This window comes from Pristiophorus japonicus, chromosome 11 (genome assembly GCF_044704955.1).
Source record: "Pristiophorus japonicus isolate sPriJap1 chromosome 11, sPriJap1.hap1, whole genome shotgun sequence".
Classification (NCBI taxonomy): domain Eukaryota; kingdom Metazoa; phylum Chordata; class Chondrichthyes; family Pristiophoridae; genus Pristiophorus; species Pristiophorus japonicus.
Window position 1 is genome coordinate 350,656 of NC_091987.1, and position 26,680 is coordinate 377,335.

Consider the following 26,680-nt stretch of genomic DNA (forward strand, 5'->3'; position numbering starts at 1 on the left):
GTTGGAAGGTTATTGGGGAGAGGAGACAACTAGGGGGCATGATCTTAGAATAAGGGGCCGCCCATTTAAAACCGAGATGAGGAGAAATTTCTTCTCTGAGGGGGTACTTGTGCATGAAACACAAAAGGATAGTATGCAGGTACAGCAAGTGATCAGGAAGGCCAATGTTATCTTGGCCTTTATAGAAACATAGAAAATAGGTGCAGGAGTAGGCCATTCGGCCCTTCTAGCCTGCACCGCCATTCAATGAGTTCAGGGCTGAACATGCAACTTCAGTACCCCCTTCCTGCTTTCTCACCATACCCCTTGATTCCCCTAGTAGTAAGGACTTCATCTAACTCCTTTTTGAATATATTTAGTGAATTGGCCTCAACAACTTTCTGTGGTAGAGAATTCCACAGGTTCACCACTCTCTGGGTGAAGAAATTCCACCTCATCTCAGTCCTAAATGGCTTACCTCTTATCCTTAGACTGTGACCCCTGGTTCTGGACTTCCCCAACATTGCGAACATTCTTCCTGCATCTAACCTGTCTAAACCCATCAGAATTTTAAACGTTTCTATGAGGTCCCCTCTCATTCTTCTGAACTCCAGTGAATACAAGCCCAGTTGATCCAGTCTTTCTTGATATGTCAGTCCCGCCATCCCAGGAATCAGTCTGGTGAACCTTCGCTGCACTCCCTCAATAGCAAGAATGTCCTTCCTCAAGTTAGGAGACCAAAACTGTACACAATACTCCAGGTGTTGCCTCACCAAGGCCCTGTACAACTGTAGCAACACCTCCCTGCCCCTGTACTCAAATCCCCTCGCTATGAAGGCCAACATGCCATTTGCTTTCTTAACCGCCTGCTGTACCTGCATGCCAACCTTCAATGACTGATGTACCATGACACCCAGGTCTCGTTGCACCTCCCCTTTTCCTAATCTGTCACCATTCAGATAATAGTCTGTCTCTCTGTTTTTACCACCAAAGTGGATAACCTCACATTTATCCACATTATACTTCATCTGCCATGCATTTGCCCACTCACCTAACCTATCCAAGTCACTCTGCAGCCTCATAGCATCCTCCTCGCAGCTCACACTGCCACCCAACTTAGTGTCATCTGCAAATTTGGAGATACTACATTTAATCCCCTCGTCTAAATCATTAATGTACAAAGTAAACAGCTGGGGCCCCAGCACAGAACCTTGCGGTACCCCACTAGTCACTGCCTGCCATTCTGAAAAGTACCCATTTACTCCTACTCTTTGCTTCCTGTCTGACAACCAGTTCTCAATCCATGTCAGCTCACTACCCCCAATCCCATGTGCTTTAACTTTGCACATTAATCTCTTGTGTGGGACCTTGTCGAAAGCCTTCTGAAAGTCCAAATATACCACATCAACTGGTTCTTCCTTGTCCACTCTACTGGAAACATCCTCAAACAATTCCAGAAGATTTGTCAAGCATGATTTCCCTTTCACAACTCCATGCTGACTTGGACCTATCATGTCACCTCTTTCCAAATGCACTGCTATGACATCCTTAATAATTGATTCCATCATTTTACCCACTACTGATGTCAGGCTGACCGGTCTATAATTTCCTGTTTTCTCTCGCCCTCCTTTTTTTTTTTAAAGTGGGGTCATTGGCTACCCTCCACTCGATAGGAACTGATCCAGAGTCTGGAATGTTGGAAAATGACTGTCAATGCATCTGCTATTTCCAAGGCCACCTCCTTAAGTACTCTGGGATGCAGTCCATCAGGCCCTGGGGATTTATCGGCCTTCAATCCCATCAATTTCCCCAACACAATTTCCCGACTAATAAGGATTTCCCTCAGTTCCTCCTTCTTACTAGACCCTCTGACCCCTTTTATATCTGGAAGGTTGTTTGTGTCCTCCTTAGTGAATACTGAACCAAAGTACTTGTTCAATTGGTCTGCCATTTCTTTGTTCCCCGTTATGACTTCCGCTGATTCTGACTGCCGGGGACCTACGTTTGTCTTTACTAACCTTTTTCTCTTTACATATCTATAGAAACTTTGACAGTCCATCTTAATGTTCCCTGCAAGCTTCCTCTTGTACTCGATTTTCCCTGCCCTAATCAAACCCTTTGTCCTCCTCTGCTGAGTTCTAAATTTCTCCCAGTACCCAGGTTCACTGCTATTTCTGGCCAATTTGTATGCCATTTCCTTGGCTTTAATACTATCCCTGATTTCCCTTGATAGCCACGGTTGAGCCACCTTCCCTTTTTTATTTTTATGCCAGACAAGGATGTACAATTGTTGTAGTTCATCCATGCGGTCTCTAAATGTCTGCCATTGCCCATCCACAGTCAACCCCTTAAGCATCATTCGCCAATCTATCCTAGCCAATTCACGCCTCATACCTTCAAAGTTACCCTTCTTTAAGTTCTGGACCATGGTCTCTGAATTAACTGTTTCATTCTCCATCCTAATGCAGAATTCCAACATGTTATGGTCACTCTTCCCCAAGGGGCCTCGCACAACGAGATTGCTAATTAATCCTCTCATTACACAACACCCAGTCTAAGATGGCCTCCCCCCTAGTTGGTTCCTCGACATATTGGTCTAGAAAACCATCCCTTATGCACTCCAGGAAATCCTCCTCCACTGTATTGCTTCCAGTTTGGTTAGCCCAATCTATATGCATATTAAAGTCACCCATGATAACTGCTGCACCTTTATTGCATGCACGCCTAATTTCCTGTTTGATGCCCTCCCCAACATCACTACTACTGTTTGGAGGTCTGTACACAACTCAAAAATAAAGTTTTTTGCCCTTTGGTGTTCTGCAGCTCTACCCATATAGATTCCACATCATCCAAGCTAATGTCCTTCCTAACTATTGCATTAATCTCCTCCTTAACCAGAAATGCTACCCCACCTCCTTTTCCTTTTATTCTATCCTTCCTGAATGTTGAATACCCCTGGATGTTGAGTTCCCAGTGTCGAAATCTCGACCTCCGATAAATGACTCCGACACTTTCAGCTCCGGCAGAAGTTTCTTTAATTTACTTGCTAGCAAGGGGCAGGTCACACTCAGTCAATGGCTAAGTGAACACCTCCGAAATGGTACAGTTTCACAAGATATTTATACAGTAAAACCCAAGTTATGGCCTCACCCTGTGTATTGGCGCTGTCTTGCAGTCAGTGAATACAGATAAAGAGTTAATTACTACATCCTTGTCCTGACATGGTTTCCAGATATTTCCTTTTGTCAGGGTTATTAGTTGGCCAGCCGGCCATTACTCCATGAGAGTGTGGTAATGAGCTATTACCTGTCTTGCATTGTGTCAGGATTGTCCAGTTTCCTAGTCAGTTATCTGTTTGCTTCAAATGGATGAGGTCTCAACAAGAGATAATGGCTGGTGGTTTGAGTACTTCGAAAAGGGTGGGGGGGGTGGCGTGGAACTGGTGTCGTATAGACAATAGGAGAGCACCATAGGGGGGGTACTTGTCTCAGCAGGACTTACCTCCTAGCTGTCTGGTGGCTATCAGCCATCTCAAACCAGGTTTAGCTATTTATGCAAACCGACTGCTTTATGCAGAAATTTCTGGAAGGACCAGAACTCCATTTTGTTATATATTAAAAAGGGCACACAAATACCGTGTGGTATCGGCTTAGATAAAAATACATTTCCACACCAGCCCTGATCATCCTGGAGCCACGTCTCTGTAATCCCAATCACATCATATCGGTTAACATCTATTTGCACAGTTAATTCATCCACCTTATTACGGATACTCCTTGCATTAAGACACACAGCCTTTAGGCTTGTTTTTTTAACACCCTTTGTCCTTTTAGAATTATGATGTGGGCCCTTTTTGTTTCTTGCCTTTGTTTACTCGGCCTTCCACTATTGCTTTTTACCTTTCTACCATCTGTTTCTGACTCCATATTACTTCGCCCTATCTCGCTGCATAGGTTCCCATCCCCCTGCCATATTAGTTTAAACACTCCTGAACTGCATTAGCAAATGTTACCCCTAGGACATCAGTTCCAGTCCTGCCCAAGTGCAGACCGTCCCTTTTGTACAGGTCCCACTTCCCCCAGAACTGGTTCCAATGTCCCAGGAATTTGAATCCCTCCCTCTTGCACCACTGCTCAAGCCACGTATTTATTCTAACTATCCTGCTCCCTCTACTCTGATTAGCACGTGGCACTGGTAGCAATCCAGAGATTACTGCCTTTTGAGGTCCTACTTTTTAATTTAACTCCTAGCTCCCTAAATTCAGCTTGTAGGACCTCTTCCCGCTTCTTACCTATATCATTGGTATCTACATGTACCACGACAACTGGCTGTTCACCCTCCCTCTCCAGAATGCTCTGCAGCCGCTCCGAGACATCCCAAGGTCATCCACCTCGGGGGGAAAAAAAATAGTAAAAGGGAATATTATTTGAATGGGGAGAAATTACAACATGCTGTGGTGCAGAGGGACCTGGGGGTCCTTGTGCATGAATCCCAAAATGTTAGTTTGCAGGTGCAGCAAGTAATCAGGAAGGCGAATGGAATGTTGGCCTTCATTGCGAGAGGGATGGAGTACAAAAGCAGGGAGGTCCTGCTGCAACTGTACAGGGTATTGGTGAGGCCGCACCTGGAGTACTGCGTGCAGTTTTGGTCACCTTACTTAAGGAAGGATATACTGGCTTTGGAGGGGGTACAGAGACGATTCACTCGGCTGATTCCGGAGATGAGGGGGTTACCTTATGATGATAGATTGAGTAGACTGGGTCTTTACTCATTGGAGTTCAGAAGGATGAGGGGTGATCTTATAGAAACATTTAAAATAATGAAAGGGATAGACAAGATAGAGGCAGAGAGGTTGTTTCCACTGGTCGGGGAGACTAGAACTAGGGGGCACAGCCTCAAAATATAGGGGAGCCAATTTAAAACCGAGTTGAGAAGGAATTTCTTCTCCCAGAGGGTTGTGAATCTGTGGAATTCTCTGCCCAAGGAAGCAGCTGAGGCTAGCTCATTGAATGTATTCAAATCACAGATAGATAGATTTTTAACCAATAAGGGAATTAAGGGTTATGGGGAGCGGGCGGGTAAGTGGAGCTGAGTCCACGGCCAGATCAGCCATGATCTTGTTGAATGGCGGAGCAGGCTCGAGGGGCTAGATGGCCTACTCCTGTTCCTAATTCTTTTCTTTTGTTCTTATGTTTGACACTTGCACCAGGGAGGCAACATACCATCCTGGAGTCTCGGTTGCAGCCGCAGTAACGTCTATCTATTCCCCTTACAATCGAATCCCCTATCACTCGCTCTCCCACTCTTTTTCCTGCCCTCCTGTGCAGCAGAGCCAGCCACGGTGCCATGAACTTGGCTGCTGCTGCCCTCCCCTGATGAGTCATCCTCCTCAACAGTACCCAAAGCGATGTACCTGTTTTGCAGGGGGATGACCGCAGGGGACCCCTGCACTACCTTCCTTGCACTGCTCTTCCTGCTGGTCTTCCATTCCCTAGCTGGCTGTGTACCTTTATTGCAAAGGGGATGGAGTATAAAAGCCAGGAAGTCTTACTATAGCTATATCAGGTATTGGGGAGACCACACCTGGAGTACTGCGTGCAGTTTTAGTTTCCATATTTACAAAAGGATATACTTTCTTTGGAGGCAGTTCAGAGAAGGTTCACTCGGTTGATTCCGGGGATGAGGGGGTTGACTTATGAGGAAAGGTTGAGTAGATTGGGCCTCTACTCATTGGAATTCAGAAGAATGAGAGGTGATCTTATCGAAACGTATAAGATTATGAGGGGGCTTGACCAGATGGATGTAGAGAGGATGTTTCCACTGATGGGGGAGACTAGAACTAGAGGGCATGGTCTTGGAATAAGAGGCTGCCCCATTTAAAACTGAGATGAGGAGGAATTTCTTCTCTGAGGGTTGTAAATCTGTGGAATTTGCTGCCTCAGAGAGCTGTGGAAGCTGGGACATTGAATAAATTTAAGACAGAAATAGACAGTTTCTTGAACGATAAGGGGCTAAGGGGTTATGGGGAGCGGGCGGGGAAGTGGAGCTGAGTCCATGATCGGATCAGCCATGATATTGAATGGCGGTCAGGCTCGAGGGACCATATGGCCTACTCCTGTTCCTATTTCTTTTGTTCTTCTGTTCTAAGAAGTATTGCAGTGAGCCTGATGCTGTTCTAACTTAACGTAGAATCATAGACTGGTTACAGCACAGAAGGAGACCATTCGGCCCGTCGAGCCCGTGCCGGCTCTTTAAGAGCACTTCAGCTAGTCCCTTTTTCCTTCAGGTACTTATCCAATTCCCTTTTGGAAGCCATGACTGAGTCTGCCTCCCCCGCCCTTTCAGGCCGTGCATTCCAGATCCTAATCACTCACTGCGTCACCTCTCTGCCAATCACCTTAAATCTGTGTCCTCTGGTTTTCCACCGTTCTGCCAATGGGAACAGTTTCTCTCTCTCTACCCTCTCTAGACCCCTCATAATTTTAAACACCTCGATCAAATCTCCTCTCAACCTTCTTTGCTCCAAGGAGAACAGCCCCAGCTTCTCCAGTCTGTCCATGTAACTGAAGTCCCTCATCCCTGGAACTATCAGAAAACTCAATCAAGTTAGTTAAACACGATTTGCCTTTGACCCAATCCATGCTTAATTAGTCCACACTTGTCCAAGTGACTCTTAATTTTGTCCCAGGTTATTGTTTGTAAAATCTACTCCACTACCGAGGTTAAACTGACTGATCTGTAGTTGCTCAGTTTATTTTTGCATCCTTTTTTGAACAAGGTGTAACATTTGCAATTCTCCCGTCCTCTGGTACCACCCCCGTATCTGGAGGATTGGAAATTTATGGACAGTATCTCCGCAATTTCCAGCTTTTACCTCCCTCAACATCTGAGGATGTATCCCAGCTGGTCCTGGTAACATATCTACTTCAAGCACAGCCAGCCTTTCTCATACCTCCTCTTTATCAATGTTTATCCCATCCAGTATCTCCACTACCTCCTCGTGCATGTGCATTCTTCCAGCCTGGTTTATCAGATATACGGCACAGAAACAGGCCATTCGGCCCAACCAGTCCATGCAGGTGTTTAAGCTCCACTCGAGCCTCCTCCCTTCTTTCCTCATCTAACTCTATCCGCATAACCCTCTATTCCCTTCTCCCTCATGCTTGTCTAGCCTCCCCTTAAATGCATTACTCGGGGGATCAAGGGGTATGGTGAGAAATCAGGAATGGGGTACTGAAGTTGCATGTTCAGCCATGAACTCATTGAATGGCGGTGCAGGCTAGAAGGGCCGAATGGCCTACTCCTGCACCTATTTTCTATGTTTCTATAATATTCGCTTCAACCACTCCCTGTGGCAGCGAGTTCCACATTCTCTCCGCTCTCTGGGTAAAGAAGTTTCTTAATTCCCTATTTGATTTCCTGGTGACTATCTTATGTTGATGGCCTCTAGCTATGCTCTTGCCCACAAGTGGAAACACTCTCTCTCTCTATCTACTCTTATCAAAACCTTTCATAATTTTAATTAAGTCACCCCTCAGCTGTCTCTCTTCAACCAAAAAGAGACCCAGCCTGTTCATCCTTTCTTGATATGTATACCCTCGCATTTCTGGTATCATCCTTGTAAATCTTCTCTGCACCCTCTCCAGTTCCTCTATATCCTTTTTGTAATATAGCGACCAGAATTGTATGCAGTACTCCCAAGATTCTATACAAGTTTAGCATAACTTCGACTTTTCAATTCTATCCTTCTAGAAATAAACCCTAGTGCCTGGTTTGCTTTGTTTATGGACTTTTTAACCTGTCGCTACTTTGTGATTTGGGTATTTGTACTCTTTGCTCTTCTACTCCATGTGTAGTAATGCCTCTGCGATCTCTTCCCTAGATTCTTATAAAGTGCACGGATGTAATCCATCCGGCCCAGGGGTATTTTCCTCTGAGTTTGACTAGTTTATTTAATATACCTCCCCTTTTTATTTTAAATGCATTGATTTCATTACTAATCTCACAATTCAATGTCATGGCCACCTGTTCTATCTCCCTGGTAAATACAGAAGCAAAGTAATTATTTAATATTTCTCCCTTCGTGGCCCTATTCCCATCCCAACCTTTTTTTATTCATGTGCCTATAAAATATTTTACTATTTTGTTTTATGTTCCTTGATAATTTAATTTCATAGTTCCTCTTTGTCTTCTTAATTGTGTGTTTTTTTTTACTTCACTCCTAATCTCTTCATCATCTCCCTATCGTGCACTCCCCTGCTGTCCATGTATGTATGTATGCCTCTTTCCTTGCCTTCAATTTTTCCCTTGTGTCTTTATTCATCCAAGGTGTTCCATTAATGCATATTTTTTTTTAAGCAGAATATATTTTTCCTGGACTCCATTGAGCACTGTTTTAAATATTTCCCATTGCTGTTCTACATCATTGTTTTTTGCCAGTATTGTTGTCCATTTTATTTTCCCAAGTTCTATTCTCAGCCCCTCAAAATCAGAATTTCTCTAATCGATTACCCTGGTCTTCGTCATACTTATGTCCTTCTCGGTTATTATCTTAAAGCGTATTATATTATGGTCACTCTTGCCTAGCTATTCCCCTTCCCGCATTGCTGGGTCTAATAGCAAATCCTCCCTTGGGCTTTTTACGTACTGGGTTAGAAAGGAGTTCTGTACACATTGTAGGAACTCCATTCCCTTATCCCCTTTACCTAACTTGAGTGAGCAGGAGCTGAAGAGCAGTGAGACCAATTGAAGTACTACCCCAGCTGAAATCGGCTAACTCTGGACAGAAGAGATCAAAATCTGTCAATATCTGTTCTGGTGCCAGATTGCACAAAGGCTTTCCATTCTGAATCATTCGGGGAACTGAAATTCAGTGTATGCACAAACCCTCTCAACACAAACCTGTTTCTGTTTCCATTAAGGGTGGGAAGAGAAATATATATATATATTAGGTCACCGACCTGAAACGTTAACTCTGTTTCTCTCTCCACAGATGCTGCCTGACCCGCTGAGTATTTCCAGCATTTTCTGTTTTTTTTTAATTTCAGATTTCCAGCATCCGCAGTATTTTGCTTTTGTATATTTTTTTTTTTGCTTGTCTTGATTATTTTTGTGCAGGCCCTGATTTGCTATGCAAATTTGGTTTGTTTTTCTTAGGTGGCTTTATAAGGAGTGGCGCAAAATTCTTTTTCCGTCGGAGACACCATCAGAAGGAGCCTGGGATGAGCCAGTCGCACAATGACCTGGTTTATCTGGAGCAGCCGACACCCCTGGAGAAGGAGAGGAAGTCGGCCAGGAAGCACATTAAAAGGCTTTTCCCGAAATCCAAAAGCAAAGCTAAATTTAACGGCTCCACTGTGGACTAAAATTATCGAACACTTGAGCTTCTCTCTCTCTCTCTCTCTCTCTCTCTCTCTCTCTCTCTCTCTCTCTCTCTCTCTCTCTCTCTCTCGCTCGCTCGCTCGCTCGCTCTTTCTCACTCTCTCTCTCTTTCTCTCTCTCTCTCTCTCGCTCTCTCTCCGTCCCACTCAGTTGCACTGTGACTAGGGAAATCTGCGAACTCCAGTAGGCAAAAGATGTTATTTGACTTGCAGTTACTGAGGCTCGCTACATCGGAATTATTCCAGTTTAGAAGGAAGCTTATTTTTTGAATTTTACTTTTTGCTCATTGAGGGAAAATTGCAACACTATTTTTTTGTGGAGTGGTTCTGAGAGCTTTTGAATGTTCTCTGTAATGAGCAGCGGGTAAAGTGCAAGTCTTCGGAAATGTCGGGGAACCTTTAACACTACGTTTCACCATGTACCCAGTGCCTACCACAGATAAACCTTCACCTGCTTAAGATGCAACCTTCCTCTTCAGCTGAGGTATTCTCGACTATCTGAGCTAACGTTGCAAGGTTAGAGGCAGTTTTGCAATATAGATTTATGTTCAGTGTCCAGACTAATTTCAATTGGTAAAATTATTGCAGGTTTTTTTTATATATAATGTGCTTTAAACTCCAAGAAACTTGTAATTTCCTCAATTTCATTGTTCTATTTGTTTATTTCTCTCAGCACTTCTTTCTGTTGTCCCCCCCCCCCCCAAAACCCTCATTCTCATTTACTCATTTGTCTAGAGTACAATAAAACTGACCAAGAGGCCTACTCCTAGGCCTCACTCACTGAGCCAATTATACAGAAGTGAACAAGTCGAGATATAATTTTTGAATTCTCCATTTTCATTTTGTTCCTTCAGAAGACAGTTTTGATGAGTCATTCTTTGAGCAACTTGTGGTTAGAACACTAATCCGATTTTTTTTTTAACCTTTTTTTTGATGCTGATCTAATGACCATTTTTGCCTTTGAGAATTGTGGGTGAATGAGATTGCGGAGGTGGTTCTTATCGAAGCTGCTAAATAATTGTCGGGAGGGAGGGAGGAGCCATGTGCTGTATGGGAACCAGCGCCCTGCCTTGGTCCCTGGCTAACAAGTCCTCATGTGATCCCTGAGAGAAATCCAGAGACGTGATGATCAAATCAGTGCAGTGAGAGGAATGACCACGTCCCTTCGAAAACACAAATCATGGAATTCAAATGAAAAATGTTGATATGATTGTTTACTAAGTAGCTTTTAAACCTGAACTTGGATGACCTTGTTTAATTTGTAATGTTTCAGCTTAAATTATCAAAACAATTAAGTTTGGTGTGTGCCAAAAAGAAGCCATGTCCTGTAGCCTGATATTTGCCATTACAGGAGCTCCAAGCTGGAGCTCGAAAGCATCCATTTCCCCTCTACGGCACAGTCTGAACCTCTGAATTGACGACGTTTCTGACTCGAGGTTACAAGCCTGCTTCTTGGCTTTTTATACCATCTTGCAGTTTGGAAATCTGAACTAATGAAGCAAGGAAGAGGAGCATACAGAAGAAAAAACCACCACTACAAAAATAGAATTGTACTGACATGAGTATGTAATCGTTCACTGTATGAAGGTATTTGAAATAGGACAAAAATCGGCGTTCAGTAGGTTTGTGTGAAATGAAGTAGCGCACTCTTTTTTTTATTGGGTAGTATTTTCGGGAATGTAACATCACCTGAACACTTTTTTAAATAAATATCGAGCTTCCTGAAGGCCATGTGAGTATGCTGTTGCACTGTGCCACTTTAGGTGCCACATGTTTAGTGGAACCAGAGGAATCTTCTGAAACTGCACTTGAATTTTTTTTGACTCGAGAAGTTGTTGCCTGAATCCACCACTTGTCGTAGCTTGCCCAGGTTCCTATTCTGCCCGGTGATGTAGTGCAACGGCTGTTGCTGCTGTGCTACTTCTGAAGCCTCGAGGGTGCACTTCCTTCTAGTGCTGGGTGGGGGCAACTCAAAAAAAGAAAGGGCAGTGGGCTGCAGATGCCCAGCTCTGAAGGTGCCAGTTTATTGCTTGGAGAGCGAGTGCCTCACCTTCTCTGGCCATCCCCGATGTTTGCTTCAAGCCAGGATACAGCAATAGGAAATAACCTCAGAATTTGTACCTTCCTACCTCGGGTGACTTTAAAAAAAAAAAAAAAAAATCCAACATTATTTGGTTTACAACAATGGCGCCCAATCTTGCCCTTGATGCTGTGACTTTATTTTTGCTACTGCCAGTTTTGCGTAACAGTATTTCAGGGTCATTGAATAACTGTGGTGGCCTGCCTGTCCTCCACTTCAGGACGTATTAGAATTTAGTGCTACTTGGGTTATTGCCATATTGTGGACCTGCTACTCCGAACGTGCCACTAATGTCCTTTTTGTCACTGAGCCTTGCTGATGGAATATTTACTGTTGTTACAAACTGAACTGTAGTGACTGAATCCACAACAGCAAAACGATACAGGTTGTGTAGATGAGAGCAAAATAACTTGTACTCTTCGAGTTTCATTCTAGCTCCTGGAGTTGCATACTTCCTAGGGCAGATCTCCATTTCACCGTACTACCCATGCCAAGTGCTGAATGGGGTATAAAGACCAATAAATAACTTGTTACTCTTTTCCCACACAGTTCAAATGCCTGTTGGGGCCAAGAAGTGGCTGATTTTTGACTGACCCTGTGGATTTTGTCACTTTTATAAAAAAAAACACTTTTTCCCCTCATTCCCCTGCCCCCCCAACCATTCTATTCCATTATTTTGTTATTTTTGGGGAGGTGGGGGTGAAACTTGTGTGCTGGGTTTACATGATGCTGTTCTTCCACTATGGGCTTCCAGGTATTCTTTATAGCTCAGTGACTTTTTTGTTTAATTAAATGACATTACAAGTAATGATGTAAATAGCATACAGTCTAAAATGATTGTCAACGAGTGACTTACCGATCATTATTGCGAGTGGGGTTTCCGCCAATTCAGGACTTGAGTATTCAGTACTGACTGCTCCCTCTGAAAGTTAATGGGGTGCACTATCAAAGTACTGTGAACAGTTCTGTAGTCCCTATTCTTTTGAACTAAGTTTTTTTTAAATTCCCTGAAAAGACTTCCAAGCTTTTACTGCCTTTTTGTTTGGGGTGAGGTGAGGGGAAGAGGGTATTAATCCAATTATATAGTTGCTCATTCTCTCTCAAATTGGAACAGGCAAGTCCTGGCATGTGAATTATTGCACGTCGAGCCCAGTGTCTACTAGGGAATTAAACCTGTGACCAAAGAGTGATAAAAGGGCCATGTACCCCTATTACTAGCGCCTATAAGAATCCTATATCCATTTAAAATGTACTGTTTCCGTATAAACTTGTAAATATTTTTTTTAATTATTTAGCACGGGCACTATGATTGTAGGTTTCTCATAAACCGTAACTGGAACCTTACTTTGGTGCTCCCTCCCTCCCTAGAATTAGTAAAGGAAAAATAAAGTATAAGTGTATGATGTTTATGGAACTGAGCCAGGAAACAGAACTGAAAATGGATTGCACACTAAGTTATTGATGATGAATTATTAAAGGAAATGCTGCATGTTAAGTCTCGCTTCAAAGGAGAAACACTGAAGTTACCCAGTTGCCTTCGTATGTAAAACTACAGTGTCTTAATTCATGTAACTAATGCAATAAATACCGAGGATCATGACTCTTTGCTTGTTTGTTCTTGTTGCCGAATGCAGGGCAGATGGGATTGTTTCAGCGCCATAGTCACATTTGGGGAGAAGATAACCATTGGTCTATCTGTTGTTCAGTAGAAATTGCTGACTAGCCACAGGGCAACAGGGTTTCACTCTTTTTAGCGGCAAGCGCCTTGTGCACAATGCATTATGTATTTCCTTAGCACCTTTCATGACCAAAGCACTTTACAGCCAATGAAGTACTTTTGAAGCGTTGATCACTGTTGTAACATCGGAAAAGCGTCAAGCCAATAAGCACACAGCAAGGTCCCACAAACAGCAACATTTTTTTTTTTAAAGTGTTAGTTGATTTTTGATTGACCCTGTGGATTTTGCCCCGTTCTTCGAAATACTGTCATGGGATCTTTTAAGAACATAAGAACTAGAAGCAGGAGTAGGCCATTTGGCCCCTCGAGCTTGTTCTGCCGTTTAACAAGATCATGGCTGATATGATCATGGACTCAGGCCCACTTCCCCGCCCGCTCCCCATAACCCTTTATTCCCTTATCGCTCAAAAATCTGTCCATCTCCGCCTTAAATATATTCAATGACCCAGTCTCCACAGCTCTCTGGGGCAGAGAATTCCATGGATTTTCAACCCTCAAGAGATTTCTCCTCATCTCAGTTTTAAATGGGCGACCCCTTATTCTAAGACTATGCCCCCTACTTTTAGTTTCCCCTATGAGTGGACATAACCTCTCTGCATCCACCTTGTTGAGCCCCCTCATCATCTCTTATGTTTCGATAAGATCACCTCTCATTCTTCTGAACTCCAATGTGTATATACGTTCAACCTATCTTCATAAGTCAACCCCCTCATCTCCAGAATTACAAGGTCCCACAAACAGCAACATAATCTGGATTTTTTTTTTTAAGTGTTGGTTGATTTTTGACTGACCATGTGGATTTTGCCCTGCTGTTCTTTGAAATACTGCCACGAGATCATTTACATCCACTTGAGACGGGGCCTCCTATTTTAACATCTGATCTGTAAGACTGGGAGTGTCAGCCTGAATTTTGTGCACCAGTGTGGAGTGGGAATTGAATCCATAATCTTCTGACTCGTAAGGCAAGACTGCTATTAATTGAACCACAGCTGACACTAAATAACCAGGTTTAGGTACACGCTCATACTGTGTTGAATGGGTGAGACCATTGTATTATACCTTTTTTGTTTGTCGTTCAAAAATGCAGTTGGCCACATCTGGATTCCCAATTGTGGCTAACATTGGACAATACTGGTCTAGACTACCCAAACCAAACATCAATTTCCTTACTGGAATTAATGGCCCTGCATACTCTTTCCTAATGGGAATTCATTCAGTCCTTTTTTAATACCCTGCTGTGGCTTTCTGATCCATTACCCTGCTGGTAATCTGTTGTTTAAAAAAATATATTGCTTAAATGACATTTTTTTGATGCCCTTAACTTTAAACCGTATCTTCTAGTCCTTGAATCCTGTGCCCAACTGAACTTTCCAAATTCTCCTACCTCTTTGAAAATCTTTTAACAAAACTTGCATTAGTGTCGGCCTGGTTTCAGTGGGAGCACTCTCTCCTCGAATCAGAAGGTCGCGGGTTCAAGCCCCACTCCAGAGACTTGAGCACATAATCTAGGCTGACACTCCAGTACTGTAGTGAGCGAGTGCTTCACTGGTGGTGGTGACTTATTTTAGATGAGACACTAAACCGAAGCTCTGTTTGCACTTTCGGGTGGACATGAAGATCCCATGGCACTATTTAAAGATCATTATCTGGTCATTATCTTACTGCTATTTGTGGGAGCTTGCTGTGTGCAAATTGGCTGCCACTTTTCCTACATTACCACAGTGACTACACTTCAAAAGTACTTACTCATCTGTAAAGCGCTATATAAATCCAAGTTTTTTTTTTCCTTCTAATTCAAACCTCAAGTTCGGGAATCAATTTATTAACCATCGTCTGGTCTCTCCAATAATTCGACATCTTTTATTAAAGAAACCAAAAGTGAACGCAGTGCTCCTGATGTGGCCTTACCACAAGGCCAGTTAAATAATAGATTTAGTAATCACATCCTTAGCTATATATTCCAATGTTTTATTTGCTTTCTCAACTGCCTGTGAGCACTGAACCAACAGGTTTAGCAATCTATCCACCAAACGTCTAGTGTTTTTTAAAAATGTTTTAAATGATCGTAGGGATATGGGCTTTCCTGGCAAGGCCAGCAATTTATTGCTGGTCCCTAGTTGCTCTCAGAAGGTGGGCCTTCAACTGAAGTCCGTATGATATCACATATCAAACTGTAACAGTTTTGATACAACTTGAGGGCACACTGACCATATTGGTGTGGGACTTGAGTCACATATAGGCCCACCAGTTTCCTTCTCTAAAGAATATTACAGAAACACAGTACAGAAGGGGATATTTGACCACCTGTGCCTATGCAGGCTCTAAGAGCTATCCAATTAATCACCCCCCGTCCTGCTCTGTCCCCTTAGCCCCGAAAATGTTTCCTTTTTAAGTATTTATCCAATTCCCTTTGAAAGTAACTGTTGAATCTGCTTGCATTCTAGATCGTAACTCACTACATTTTAAAAAATCTCTCCCCTCAAATCCGTGTCCACTTTACCAACCCATCTGCCACTGGAATCCATTTCTCCTTGTTTACTGTATTAAGTACTCTCCAAATTGGATGATTTCTGGGCCCCAGTGTTGTGCCCGTTGTATAAGAACTTTCACCAACTAGTAAAATGACACGTACTCTTTTTGCAATGTTAGTGAGTTCTAAAAGAAAGACGGCCTTGTATTGCCTTTCATGACCACTTTTGAAGTGTAGTGACTGTTGTAATGCCAGGAACGGCCTATGCCATAACACCTCCCCCATGATCCCACCCATAAGGAAGAAAGCTGGTCCAACCTTTTCCTGAGGAGCTTTTACCAGGACTTGATTTGAAATATGGCTGTAACAGTTGGAAACAGCAGGCTGCCCTGCTAGATGTGTTGCGACGTTAATCTTTGGGATTTGGGCAACACTGGTAAGGCTGCATTTATTGCCCATTACAGTTTCCGAGGAAATGGCGGTGGGTGTTAAGCCACTACAGTCCTTGAGGTGATGTTCCTACAATACATTGTGCAAGGCAGTAATTTCCAGGATATTGACCCAGCAAAGATAAAGGAGCAGCAATTTATGTCTACGTCAGGATGGTGTGTGACTTGGAGGTGATGGTGTTCCCAATGATATTGCTGTTCTTGTCCTTCTCAACAAGAACAACTTGAGTGTCTTTAACTTGGTAAAATGTCTCAAGGCGCTTCACAGGAGCGTTATCAAACAAAGCTTGACACCGAGCCACGTGAGATATTAGGACAGGCGACCAAAAACTTGGACAAAGAGGTAGGTTTTAAGGAGCGTCTTAAAGCAGGAGAGGTTTAGGGAGGGAATTCTGTATCTTGGGGTTTAGGCAGCTGAAGGCTCGGCTGACAATGGTGGAACGATTAAAATTGAGATGCGCAAGAGGCCAGAATTGGAGTAGAAGACGGAGGGGAGGGAACTGCTGTTGAAGTTGCTGCAATGCATACTGTAGATTATACATATTGCAGCCATGGTGCACCATGGTGGATACTGGGTCCAGTAGTAGTTCCACTGATCAAGTGAACTGCTTTGTCCTGACAGTATTTGTGCCCCATAAAAAAGTAACTGGAAACTAAGTATAGTCTTCCTAATCTGGGATTGTCACAGTCGAATCTGATAAAGAAAAAGGATTTGCATTTATATAGCGCCTTTCACAACCACCAGACATCCCAAAGCGCTTTACAGCCAGTGAAGTACTTTTTGAACTGTGGTCACCGTTGTAATGTAGGAAACACAGCAGCCAATTTGTGCACAGCAAGCTCCCACAGACAACAATATGATAATGAGCAGATAATCTTGTTTTAGTGAAGTTGGTTAAGGGATAAATATTGGGCAGGACTCCCAATTGGAGATAACTCCCCTGCTCTTCTTCAAAATAGTGCCATGGGATCTTTTATGGGGCCTTGATTTAATGTCTCATGTAAAAGACATCACCTCCGACAGTGCGGCATTCCCTCAGCACTGCACTGGAGTGCCAGCCCAAATTTTTGTGCTCAAGTCACTGGACTGGGACTTGAATCAATTCTGACGCAGAGGCGAGAGTGCTGCCACAGGCAACCACTCAACATGGGACAGCTTTGGCTCGATGTTCAAACTCCTGGCAAAGCTCTGGCTCTGCTTATGTTTGTAAACTAGAGTAAGAGCAGGGATGTGGTAAACTAGTCTCTCAGCAGTTCCCACTGTTCTCTCATGCAACTGATGTCTGGCTCATCACCCACATAGGTGTTCTGGGTATTTTCTTAAATATGTTGGGCGTCTTCAGATTTCACAGCCTCCGAAGTGTGAATGGGGGCCAGAAAAGCTGGTGTCCACACAAAATGTAGATGGTTCAGAACTATGAAACATAGGCAACTGAGTAGGTGGCCTTGATTTTGAAATAGTCAATCCACAAAATCCTCACATTTAATATCAGAGGTGCGGAGGAAAGTTAGAAGATGCACTTAATCATTGCAAAAAAGTTTTCCTTGCCCTGGAATAATATGATATGGCAGCAGAGAGCAGTACCTCTGCTGCTTAAGGTGATCAAGCCTGATCTGGCAGTAGTCAATTTAGTGGATTATATGCCACTTGCCATAACCTACCATTATTCACTGCCTTCAGGAAATGAGATAGATGAGCAGACCAGTGACAGGTGAAATGTTATACTGAGAAATGTAAGGTACTGAACATTAGAAGAAAAAATACATCACTGTATGAACTGATGTAAGAACAGCTAAAGGTGAGGTTGAGAGAAATCTTGTGTATTGTCAGTAGGTATAGCAATTAACCGACCAATTCATTGTGCAACAGAAAAAAATCCCCAATTAGAATGCTAAATGAATTGAGTGTAAGTCAGAGGATGTTCTACTGAACCTGTAGCATGTTCTGGTCAGATTATATTTTAAGCACAGTAACCAGCATTTGTCATCAACTACAAGGGCAACAGCCAAGCCATGGAGAAGTGCAGAAAAGAGCCGATGGACTCAGAGGACTGAACTCTGAAGAAAAACCAAAGAAACTAGGTCTCTTTGGTGTTGAAAGACAGCAAATGATAAGCAGAGTAACATAGAACCATAGAAACTAGGTGCAGGAGTAGGCTATTCGGCCTTTCGAGCCTGCACCACCATTCGATAAGATCATGGCTGATCATTCCCTCAGTACCCCTTTCCTGCTTTCTCTTCATACCCCTTGATCCCTTTAGCCATAAGGGCCATATCTCACTCCCTCTTGAATATATCCAATGAACTAGCATCAACTGTTGTGTTCCTAACACAGATGAGACTGCACACGGAGGTTAAAGTAACAGTGACCTCAGTCTTTATTAAGACACTCCAGAGTGAAGAACAGGCCTTAGGGGCCGGCTTATATACAGTGCTCCCAAGGGATGCTGGGATCCCTTGGGAATTCAGGGGATGCGCTTCCTAGTGGTGGAACATGGGAGTGCATGCTTTACACATACACAACATCACTCCCCCCCCCCCAAAGTCAAAGTGAAAACTATTTACAAGGTGAGGCAGTCGGGAGCCTTTCTTTCCCTGGTGGACCGCCTCGGTACAAATGTCTGTTCTGGTGTGTTGGCTGTGCCCTCGCTGGGCTGGCGTGTTGTTGGCCCTGCAGGGCTGCTGGGTGAGCCTGGCCTTGCTGGGCTGTTGGGCGTGATGGGTTCGATTTCCTGGTCCGGGGTGGTGTCGTTGATCCTTTGGGTGTGTGTTGTGGGCTCGAAAAAGGTGGTGTCTGCTGTGGGTTGTTCAGGGCAGTCTGTGAACCGCAGCCTCGTTTGGTCCAGGTGCTTTCTGCAAATTTGTCCATTGTCTAGTTTGACTACAAACACCCTACTCCCTTCTTTAGCTATCACCGTGCCCGCGATCCACTTGGGACCATGTCCATAGTTTAGCACATACACAGGGTCATTCAGATCAATTTCCCGTGACACAGTGGCGCGACCATCGTTTACATTTTGTTGCTGCTGCCTGCTCTCTACCTGATCATGCAGGTTGGGGTGAACCAGCGAGAGTCTGGTTTTAAGTGTCCTTTTCATGAGTAGCTCAGCCGGGGGTACCCCTGTGAGCGAGTGGGGTCTCATGCGGTAGCTGAGCAGTACTCAGGACAGGCGGGTTTGGAGTGAGCCTTCTGTGACTCGTTTAAGGCTCTGTTTGATTGTTTGTACTGCCTGCTCTGCCTGCCCATTGGAGGCTGGTTTAAACGGGGCCGAGGTGACATGTTTGATCCCATTGCGGGTCATGAATTCTTTAAATTTGGCACTGGTGAAACATGGCCCGTTGTCACTGACCAGTATGTCAGGTAGGCCGTGGGTGGCAAACATGGCCCTCAGACTTACAATGGTGGCGGTGGCAGTGCTTCCCAACATTATTTCACATTCAATCCATTTTGAAAAAGCATCCACCACCACCAGGAATATTTTACCGAGAAACGGGCCTGCATAGTCAACATGGATCCTCGACCATGGTCTGGAGGGCCAGGACCACAAACTTAGTGGTGCCTCTCTGGGAGCGTTGCTCAACTGAGCACACATGCTGCATTGCTGTACACAGGACTCTAAGTCAGAGTCGATACCGGGCTACCACACGTGGGATCTGGCTATCGCTTTCATCATTACTATACCCAGGTGTGTGCTGTGGAGATCCGAGATGAACGTCTCCCTGCCCTTTTTGGGTAGCACTACGCGGTTACCCCACAACAAGCAGTCTGCCCGAATGGACAGCTCGTCCTTTCGCCACTGGAACGGCTTGATTGGCTCTTGCATTTCAACGGGGATGCTGGCCCAGTTCCCATGCAGTATACAGTTTTTTACGAGGGACAGCAGAGGATCTTGGCTGGTCCAAGTCCTAATCTGGCGAGCCGTGACGGGTGATTTATCATTTTCAAACGCTTCCATAACCATCAACAAGTCTGCGGGCTGCGCCACCATCAACAAGTTTGCAGGCTGCGCTATTTCCACCCCCGTGGTGGGCAATGGTAGCCGACTGAGAGCATCCGCACAGTTCTCGGTGCCTGGCCTGTAGCGGATGGTATAGTTATACGCTGATAGCGCGAGTGCCCACCTTTGTTTGCGGGCTGAGGCATTAGTATTTATCCCCTTGTTTTCAGCGAACAGGGATATGAAGGGCTTGTGATCGGTTTCCAGCTCAAATTTGAGGCCAAACAGGTACTGATGCATTTTCTTTACCCCGAACACACAAGCTAATGCCTCTTTCTCAATCATGCTGTAGGACCTCTCGGCCTTAGACAAGTTCCTGGAAGCATAGGCGACAGGTTGCAACTTCCCCGCAACGTTAGCTTGTTGTAATACACACCCGACTCCGTACGACGATGCGTCACATGCTAGCACAAGTCTTTTACACGGGTTATACAATACAAGCAGCTTGTTGGAGCATAAAATGTTTCTGGCTGTCTCAAAAGCAATTATTTGTTTTTTTCCCCATACCCAGTTCTCACCTTTACGCAATAACACATGTAGGGGCTCTAAAAGGGTGCTTAACCCCGGTAGGAAGTTACCAAAATAGTTGAGGAGTCCCAGGAACGATCGCAGCTCCGTGACGTTCTGTGGCCTGGGCGTGTTCCTGATAGCCTCTGTCTTGGCGTCTGTGGGCTGAATGCGGTCTTTCTCCCCAAAAACTCCACTTCTGTTGCCATGAAGACGCATTTCGGCCTCTTCAGCTGCAGCCCTAAGCGATGCAATCGCTGGAGGACCTCCTCCAGGTTTTGTAGGTGCTCTGCGGTGTCCCGACCCGTGACCAATATGTTGTCCTGAAAGACCACCGTGTGTGGTACCGACTTGAGTAAGCTCTCCATGTTTCTCTGGAAGATTGCTGCAGCCGACCGAATTCCAAATGTGCATCTGTTGTAGATGAACAGACCCTTGTGCGTGTTGATGCAGGTGAGGCTCTTCGAAGACTCCTCCAGCTCCTGCGTCATGTAGGCCGAAGTCAGGTCGAGCTTGGTGAACGTCTTGCCTCCTGCCAGCATCGCAAATAGGTTGTCTGCCTTAGGTAGCGAGTATTGGTCCTGTAGTGAGAAACAATTAATAGTTACTTTATAATCGCCGCGAATCCTGACCGTGCCATCACTTTTGAGCACTGGAACAATCGGGCTGGCCCACTCGCTGAATTCCACTGGGGAGATGATGCCCTCGCGTTGCAGCCTGTCCAGCTCGATTTCCACTCTCTCCCTCATCATGTGAGGTACCGCTCGCGCCTTGTGGTGAATGGGTCATGCCTCTGGGACCAAGTGGATCCGCACCTTCGCCCCGGAAAAGTTTCCAATGCCTGGCTCAAAAAGGGAAGGAAATTTGTTAAGAACCTGGGTACATGAGGCCACATCGACATGTGATAGCGCTCGGATGTCATCCCAGTGCCAGCGGATTTTGCCCAGCCAGCTCCTTCCAAGCAGTGTGGGACAATCCAGAGTGGCAGTTCGTGCACCGTGCCCTCGTAGGTGACCTTGACCATGACGCTGCCCAGGACAGTGATAAGCTCTTTGGTGTACGTTCTCAGTTTCGTGTGGATGGGGCTCAGGGCTGGTCTGAGTGCCTTGTTGCACCACAGTCTCTCAAACATCTTTTTACTCATGATGGATTGGCTAGTGCCAGTGTCCAGTTCCATGGCTACGGGTAAGCCATTCAATTTTACGTTTAGCATTATAGGTGGACATTTCGTCGAAAATGTGTGCACCCCGTGTACTTCAGCATCTGCCTCCTCTCTCTGAGGCTCGAAATTGCTTTGATACACCATGGACCGATCTTCCTCTGCCACGTGGTGGTTAGCAGGTTTTGCAGAGCTTGCAGCTCGTCTGCAAGCTCGTTGGAGGTGCCCCATTGTTCCACAGCTCTTGCAAACATACCCTTTGAAGCGGCATGAATAGGCTGAATGGAAACCTCCACAACGCCAACAAGGTGTGAATTGCCTTGCATTCATCCTTTGTTGCGGACTCTGAATCATCTGGGTCACCTGAGGCCTGCTGGCAGTTGCAGACTCGTGGGTTCTGCCCTGTACATTTCTGCTCGCAAACACAGTTCCAGTTCATTTATGAACATTGCTAGCACTTGTGTGCTGAGAGGTTTGTTTGGTGTTATCACTGGTGGACATAAACGCCTGTGCTATCGCAATGGCCTTACTGAGGATCGGTGTCTCTGCAGTCAAAAGTTTTCATCGGATAGTCTCGTGGCCAATGCCCAGTATAAAAAAGTCTCTGAGCATTTGCTCCAGGTAACCATCAAACTCACATTATCCTACAAGTCGCCTTAGCTCGGCGACGTAGCTCGCCACTTCCTGACCTTCAGATCGCTGGCACGTGTAGAACCGATACCTCGCCATCAGCACGCTCTCCCTCGGGTTAAGATGCTCTCGAACCAGTGTACACAGCTCCTCATACGACTTATCTGTGGGTTTCACCGGAGCCAGAAGATTCTTCATGAGGCTGTAGGTCGGTGCCCCGCAGACTGTGAGGAGGACCGCTCTCCTTTTTGCAGCACTTCCTTCTCCGTCCAGCTCATTGGCTACAAAGTACTGGTCTAGCCATTCGACATAGACTTCCCAGTCCTCACCCTCCGAGAACTTCCCCAGGATGCCCACAGTTTGCTGCATCTTTGCGTTGGATTCGTATTCTGATCGCCAGTTATTGTGTTCCTAACACAGATGAGGCTGCACACAGGGAGGTTAAAGTAACAGTGACCTCAGTCTTTAATAAGACACTCCAGAGTGAGGAACAGGCCTTAGGGGCCGGCTTATATACAGTGCTCCCAAGGGATGCTGGGATCCCTTGGGACTTCAGGGGATGCGCTCCCTAGTGGCGGAACATGGGAGTGCATGCTTTACAGATACACAACATCAACAACTCTCTGCGGTCGGGAATTCCACAGGTTAACAACTCTCTGAGTGAAGAAGTTTCTACTCATCTCAGTCCTAAATGGCCTACCCCTTATTCTGGACTTCCCCATCATCGGGAACATTCTTCCCGCATCTAACCTGTCCAGTCCCGTCAGAATCTTATAAGTTTCTGAGATCCCCTCTCATCCTTCTAAACTCCAGTGTATAAAGGCCCAGTTGATCCAGTCTCTCCTCATATGTAAATCCCGCCATCCCGGGAATCAGTCTGGTGAACCTTCGCTACACTCCCTCAATAGCAAGAATGTAATTCCTCAGATTAGGAGACCAAAACTGAGCACAATATTCCAGGTGAGGCCTCACTAAGGCCCTGTACAACTGCAGTAAGACCTCCCTGCTCCTATACTCAAATCCCCTCGCTATGAAGGCCAACATACCATTTGCCTTCTTCACCGCCTGCTGTACCTGCATGCCAACTTTCAATGACTGATGAACCATGACACCCAGGTCTCGTTGCACCTGCTATTTTGCTTTGGGTAGGTGACAGTGTATTTCCTAAGTTAATGTAGGGATTCTCATCCAGCAAAGTCTGATCGCCTTATAATTATTTAAAAGCCATTTGGAGGCTGTAATGGGGTTGTGTAGAGGACACAGAGAGGCTGCAAGGAGATTTGGATAGATTAAGCGAATGGGCTCAGGTTTGGCAGATGGAATACAATGTCGGAAAGTGTGAGGTCATCCACCTTGGGAAAAAAAGCAGTAAAAGGGAATATTATTTGAATGGGGAGAAATTACAACATGCTGCGGTGCAGAGGGACCTGGGGATCCTTGTGCATGAAACTCTTTTTGGAGTTCACCTGCAAAAACATAAAACATGTATCCGTGCCACCCGACCTGGATGACACACACAAGACATTTACAAGGCCCCTTTTTTATTTATTTTTTTTGTGTTTTTTTTTTTTTGGGGCACTAAAATCAAATTTTTCCTTTTTCCAGTGCCCCCTATAAAAGGAGAGGGGGACACTAAAAGCACCGGCAATTAAAACAAATTAAACTTTAAAACGTAAAATCAAATTAAAATTTGGTTGCCGGGCGTGATGATGCACTCCAGTCCCTCCGGTGCCCACCTCTCGCGGAAGGCCGCGAGCGTACCGGTGGACACCGCGTGCTCCATCTCCAAGGACACCCTGGATCGGATGTAAGAGCGGAAGAGAGGCAGGCAGTCAGGTTGAACGACCCCCTCGACCGCCCGCTGCCTGGACCGGCTGATGGCACCCTTGGCCGTGCCCAGGAGCAGTCCTACGAGGAGGCCCTCGGACCTACCCGCTCCCCTCCGCACAGGGTGCCCAAAGATCAGGAGAGTGGGACTGAAGTGCAGCCAGAATTTCAGGAGCAGCCCCTTCAAATAGTGGAACAGGGGCTGCAACCTTGTGCATTCAATAAAAACATGGAACACGGACTCCTCCAGACCGCAGAAATTGCAGGCGGCCTGGGAGTCCGTGAACCGGCTTAAAAATTTGTTGCACGGCACTGCTCCGTGCACCACCCTCCAGGCCAAGTCCCCGATGAATAGTGGGAGGACCCCTGCGTAGAGTGCCCTCCATCGGGGACCCCCGCCTCCTCCGGACGGCAAGATGGTACGCCATGGCGTGTCCGGACGGCCGGCGAGGATGGCAAAGTTGAGGGTGTGCAGGAGCAGCCCGTACAGGAAACCCCTCCGCGCGGAACTGAAAGGCACGGAGGGGATTTCCCCGAGGCGGCTCAAGTTGTGAGGCGCCGGCCCCCGAGGGAGGTTCCGGGGTTTGGCGCCGATGAGGAATTCCGTCCGGACGGGGGTCAGTTCGGACGGGATCTCCCCACGTGCTTGAGCCTCCTCGATACACCTAACGGAGTCAGGGCCCAGAGCTGTTTTTAGCGACTCGATGGCATCGGCCGCGCGGCGGACGTTGGCAGAATTTAGGCGCCGCGCCAGCGTGACTGGCGCCATCCAGCCCGCTCCTCCGCCATCGAGCAGGTCCCTGACCCTGGTCACCTCACCAGCCACAGCCCTCTCTTCCGACCGCCACATGAAGCCTCGGCCGTGGAGGTACGGATTCCCGAGCAGCGGTTCCTGCAGGACGGCCGCCACTCCAGCCGGTGGAGAGCTGCGCTTGGTGGAGACTTTGTTCCAGACCCTGATGAGTTCCCTGTAAAAGACAGGCAGCTCCCGGAGGGCGGTCCTGGCACCCCCCAAGTTCACAAACAGGAGCTGCGTGTCATAATTGAGGTCGAGCTGCTGGCGGAAGAAATACCTCGCCAGAGCACACCACCTAGGAGGGGGCTCGACGTAAAGGTATCTCTGCAGGGTCTGAAGACGGAAAATCGCGAGCTGGGCGCTGACGCACACCAACGACTGACCGCCCTCCTCAAGCGGGAGACTCAAGACCGCGACAGAGACCCAGTGCTTCCTGTTGTTCCAGAAGAAGTCCACCAGCTTCTTCTGTATCTTGGCGACAAACGCAGGGGGAGGGGTCAAAGTGACCAGCCGGTACCACAGCATTGCGGCCACCAGCTGGTTTATGACTAGCGCTCGACCCCTGTAGGACAGCACTCGGAGCAGTCCTGTCCAGCGCCCTAGGCGAGCGGCGACCTTGGCCTCCAGCTCCTGCCAGTTCGCCGGCCAGGCTTCCTCGTCGGGGCTAAGGTAGACTCCCAGATAGAGGAGATGGGTCGTGCTCCAGGCAAAAGGCCTGAGCTCCTCCGGCAGGGAGTCCACCCGCCACTGACCCACCAGGAGTCCGGAACATTTCTCCCAGTTGATCCTGGCGGAGGACGCGGCCGAGTAAATCTCCTGGCACTCACGCATCCTCCGCAGGTCAGCGGGATCCTCTATCGCGAGGAGCACGTCATCGGCGTAAGCCGAGAGGACGACCTCCACGCCCGGCCCTTGCAGAGCCAGTCCCGTCAACCTCGTCCGCAAGAGGCGCAGGAAAGGCTCCACGCAAACGGCGTATAACTGGCCGGACATGGGGCATCCCTGGCGCACCCCTCTCCTAAAGCGAAGGGGCGCCGTCAAGGACCCGTTAACCTTAATCAGACACTCCGCGGCGGCGTACAAAAGTCGGATCCGGGCGACGAAATGCGTCCCGAACCCGAAAGCGCGCAGAGTTCCGAGCAGATAGTCGTGATCCACCCTGTCGAACGCCTTCTCTTGGTCGAGGGATAGGAAGGCGACCGACAGACCAGCCTCCTGGGAACAATGGATGAGGTCCCGGACCAGATGGATGTTATCGTGGATTGTCCGGCCCGGGACCGTGTATGACTGGTCGGGGTGGATCATGTGGTCCAGCACAGCACCAAGGCGAGCAGACATCGCCCTGGCGAAGATTTTGTAGTCCGTGCTGAGGAGGGAGACCGGGCGCCAGTTCTTAAGGAGGCGGAGATCGCCCTTCTTAGGCAGCAGGACGATGACTGCCCTGCGCCAAGAGAGGGGCATCTCCCCGGTCGCCAGACTTTCCCCCAGGACCCGCGCGTAGTCGCTCCCCAGGACGTCCCAGAACGCCCTGTGGAACTCCACGGTCAGCCCGTCCAGCCCCGGGGATTTTCCCCTCGAGAGCCGGGCGAGGGCACCGGTCAGCTCCGCCAGGCTTAGCGGAGCTTCCAGATTTTCGGCGCCCTCCGGGCCGACCTTCGGCAGGTCCT

The 26,680-nt window shown here is 46.7% G+C and overlaps 1 protein-coding gene across 5 annotated transcripts in view; it reads left to right on the plus strand.

Annotated features, from left to right (window-relative positions):
* LOC139275951 (C2 domain-containing protein 2) overlaps window positions 1-13,039 on the plus strand; it is a 111,946-nt gene extending 98,907 nt beyond the window's left edge. For all 5 annotated transcript variants that reach the window (XM_070893192.1, XM_070893190.1, XM_070893194.1 and 2 more), the window contains one exon: window positions 9,136-13,039. In XM_070893192.1, the coding sequence (XP_070749293.1) occupies window positions 9,136-9,344 (209 nt within the window). In that variant the 3' untranslated portion in view covers window positions 9,345-13,039. The remainder of the gene's footprint in view (window positions 1-9,135) is intronic.
* Window positions 13,040-26,680: the final 13,641 nt, after the last annotated feature.